A 3,956-nucleotide genomic window follows, 5' to 3' on the forward strand; every position below is an offset into this window, starting at 1 on the left:
ACCGGCCATAATTGGTTTAGACGTCGCCCGACACTGTGCTCAAGCTCTGTGGCCGCACCTTCAGCCTTTCATCACCACCCTTCATCAACTGCCGCAACCTTAAGTTTCTATGGCTGGATCACTGTCAAGTGCAAGACACTGCAGATACAACAGCAGGGGGAGAGGAGGAGGAGGAGGAGGCCATGATCCGCCGATGCTTCCAAAAACTGTGGGTGCTCGATGTCCGTTACACACGCTGTGACGGGATCCTGTCTACAAGGTTGCTAGATTTCATGACTCACCTCAGGGAGCTAAATGTGGAGGGAGCACAGGATTGGGATGTCGGCCAGCTGCAGGGCCGGCTGCCTAATATCCGCAAGCTCCGAGTAACAAAGTCAACAGTAGTCTGCACGAGTTGCTCGGAAGATAACTTGTTCTTGGGAATGAACAAGATGGAGCTTCTTGAATTTTCAGGAAACCGTACCATGCAAGGAGGAGGTGTAGCAGCAAACTTATCTGGGATAAGCACTAGCAGCAACGGACTTGAGACTATGATCATTACTGATGGGTGTGTTGGGATACAAAAGTTATCCTTCAGGGGATGTGCTAAACTGAAGAATCTGTTGCTGAGTGGATTGTTTGAGGATCTTTGTACCCTAGACTTGTCAGGCACAGCAGTCAAAACAGTAGATCTCAGTGCCATGACAGCACAGAGACTGGATGAGCTCACTCTAGATAACTGCGACAACCTTTGTGCAATCCTGTGGCCACCACAAGGCAAACGGAAAATTTACTTGCACAAGATGCACATTGACACCACCCAATCAGCATCAACTTGCAGAAGCAGGGAAGAGAAAATGAAGGCTGGTAGCAGTAGCACTGCTGCTACAGGATCATCATCGCCAAGGCCCATGGTATTGGTGAATGGTGCTCAACCACCTTCAGAATTTAATTGGTATATTTCTATAAAGGACACAAGGCTCCTCAGGTCATTTGTGCCCTCTTTTAAAAATTACTTTAACGATCATAAGGTACACCTAGAGGTTTCCTCTCCAAGATGCTATCCCACAGTTGATGTTAGCGGTAGCGAGAATGAAGGGACCAAGAACGAAACTAGAGAAGAGCAACAAGTAGTGCTATCAAACAGGCAGCAGCAGCAGCCCCAATATAATAGTAATGCATCAATGTACTATGCCGATGTTGCTACCGTCATAGTTGAGGAACACCTCCTTCAAGAAGGCGATGGCAATGGTAATGATGCCCCAACCATCACAAGGACAAGGCCTTGCCCTCCCCCTGATGAACGCCTAGGCTCCTCTGACTGTTACATGTACATACAAGACCAGCAGATGAAGACAAAAGCAACGATGGACAGTGGTGCTATTGCTACTATACCAAGTATTATATGTGATCATGCTTACATCATGCATGTGCATGACAGCCTGTACAACACAAGTATCCCTGGCCCTGCGCCATGGTATAACCTACTGTGGTGCCGGGTGGAGCGGTGTCCCAGGATGGAATTCATCTTCACCGCTCCCAAGTTAGGAGGTGAAGGCATTGTGCTCATGTGTTATTTCCTAAGAACTTTCTGGGCATCCAAACTCCCCAGGACACGCTTCATGTGGGATATGAGCAAACTGCCGTTAAGCCAGATTTACCATCGATCATTTGAGGAGGTGACATTGTTGCACCTCGACTTCTGCCCTAGGCTCATACATGTACTACCCTTCTCGTCGTCAGTAATCAATCGACGCTACCTGGAGACTCTTGAGATCGTGTGGTGTGGTGATCTCAGGGTGGTCTTCCCTTTATTAGACACTGACACCAAGAGCCACCAAAAGCAACAGCAGCAACAGAAGAAGCCACCAGGAGCAGCAATAACAATCGTGGATTTCCCAAATTTGAAGCATATCCACCTGCACGAGCTGCCCATGCTCGAAAGCATCTGCGGGCGTGGGAGGATCTACGCCCCCTATCTTGAGACCATTAAGATCAGGGGCTGTTGGAGCCTCAGGCACTTGCCGGCCGTCGTGAGCAACAGAAGCAATAACAAGGTGGATTGCGACTGTGAGAAAGAATGGTGGGACAGGTTGGAGTGGGACGGATTGGATGGCAAGCACCATCCTTCCCTTTACAGGCCAGTCCACTCGCGGTATTACAAGAGGAAACTGCTCAGGGGCTCCGTGCTGATATGACTCAGGTTGGTATGTTGTGGTCTTAGAAGCTACTTGTATGCATAGAATGAACTAATTAATAAACTGGATCTATCTCCTTGTCTTTCTTGCAGCTCCCTCTGAAATGTAAGCAACGCTTACTACGTACTCGGCTTGCTTCGGACTCAGCCTCACCTGCTGTCATTTTCTTCCTTCGTTTGGTTGATTAGTTTATGCGCGATGGATATGTATCTCTGCTTGTGAACTTAGTTTGCCTTTGCAGCCTGCATCTACATCGACCTACACTGCATTGGCCTTCCAGTGCCATCTGCTTATTTGTGTTTTGGTTTGTTAGTGGGTGCTCTGCTCTTATCATGGCACCTTCCTGCCTGAGATATAAGATGGTGTATTACAGATGGATCTCTACTCTGAGCAGTAGCGAAACATATAAATAAGGGTGAGCGAGGAGCTGGCTGTTGTCGCTTGTGCTCCCGTCTCGTCTGTGTGGTGTGGTGTGCTGTGGCGTGTGATCCACTTATGAGACTGCTTGGATTTGTTTCTCTCATATTTGTTACTTTTGTTGTACTTCCAGCTACAGAATGGCTGAATGAATAATTGATGTTGTTGCTTTGTGTAAATGCGTGCTTCCATGTTTATTGATCCATAGTTAACAATTTCAGTACTCAAGAGGCATTTGTGACATGGGCTACAGTTATAACTTATAATGCCACTGTCATCTCCAAGACTAGCTCCAAAGTTTTAATAAGGTGTTCTAGCTATCTAAATCATCCAGCATGTGCGTCAAAAATGGAGACACGCACCTATACCCTTGCCGATTCAATAATATCTTATAAGATTCAACCGAACTAGGATCTACTGAAACTGGGAACTTATTGTAGTGTCCTTACCAGAATAAAATTTAAAATATCCATGGTTCTAGACTTCTAGTCCAACTTTTTAATCTGCTGCTCTATATTTATCTGTGCTGACTACACTGCAAAGACAGAAAAAGGGCCAAGCTTTTGACGTGATACTGCTTTTATGCCAGCTCTACATTGTGTAGTGAATTCCTGAGCAAGAACCTCGCTATGTCATGCCTGCATGTGTGCCCAGGGAAGAGGGCAAGCTTCTGCAACCAAAGAAGCACCGCAAATGAGGAGAGAACTTGCTACAGGAGAGGGCACAACGGCTTTACCGCAACACAAAATTAATATTTTCAGGTACAAGAAGATTAGATGCCAGGAAATCAACATCTTGGTTACCATAAACAGTTTCAGCAATGGTGAAAAGCAGCTCCAACCCCTTTGAGGCACCACTGCACTGCACCGCATGGTGTTTCTGGAACAGATCAACAATGGCAAGAGTCAAGAGAGCAGTAGCCAAGCGAAGAAGCTTATATAAGTTTTTGAATCCTATAGAATGAACAACATTTCTGCATTAGGTATGACCTGTTAGTTTTCCTCAATGATGACCACCGCCCACCAGCCGGAAAACTAGTTTGGAACAGAGCAACAAAAATACCACAGAAGAATGGATTCGGTAGTGTAAAGTGGAATATCACTCTTCAATTTTCCTTGGACCTGTGATGAGGCAAAACCATGAAAGTGAGCAAGACAGATATAACAGAGAAAGTACTTCCTCTGAGCTAGTATCAGACTGAAAAACTGATAGAACTTCCTTAAGTAAAATTACCCCCTCCCTCCCCACCCACCACCACCACTATAGAGAATTACACTGAGCTTTACGTGCTGATCTCTATGTGTTTAAATACACAGATTACAAGATGTTTGTGTGGTACACAATCCACAACTACAGTTAGCG

The 3,956-nt window shown here is 46.0% G+C and overlaps 1 protein-coding gene across 1 annotated transcript; it reads left to right on the plus strand.

Annotated features, from left to right (window-relative positions):
• On the plus strand, window positions 42-2,773 carry LOC8086049. Its single transcript, XM_002445956.2, has 2 exons — window positions 42-2,182; window positions 2,270-2,773. Exon 1 carries the CDS (start codon window positions 183-185, stop codon window positions 2,175-2,177), a length of 1,995 nt encoding a protein of 664 aa, XP_002446001.1. The 5' UTR covers window positions 42-182; the 3' UTR covers window positions 2,178-2,182; window positions 2,270-2,773.

This window comes from Sorghum bicolor, chromosome 6 (genome assembly GCF_000003195.3).
Source record: "Sorghum bicolor cultivar BTx623 chromosome 6, Sorghum_bicolor_NCBIv3, whole genome shotgun sequence".
Classification (NCBI taxonomy): domain Eukaryota; kingdom Viridiplantae; phylum Streptophyta; class Magnoliopsida; order Poales; family Poaceae; genus Sorghum; species Sorghum bicolor.

Excerpts from the sequence above, each read along its gene's own strand:
- LOC8086049 (XM_002445956.2), top strand. The coding sequence starts at position 183 with ATGATCCGCCGATGCTTCCAAAAACTGTGGGTGCTCGATGTCCGTTAC.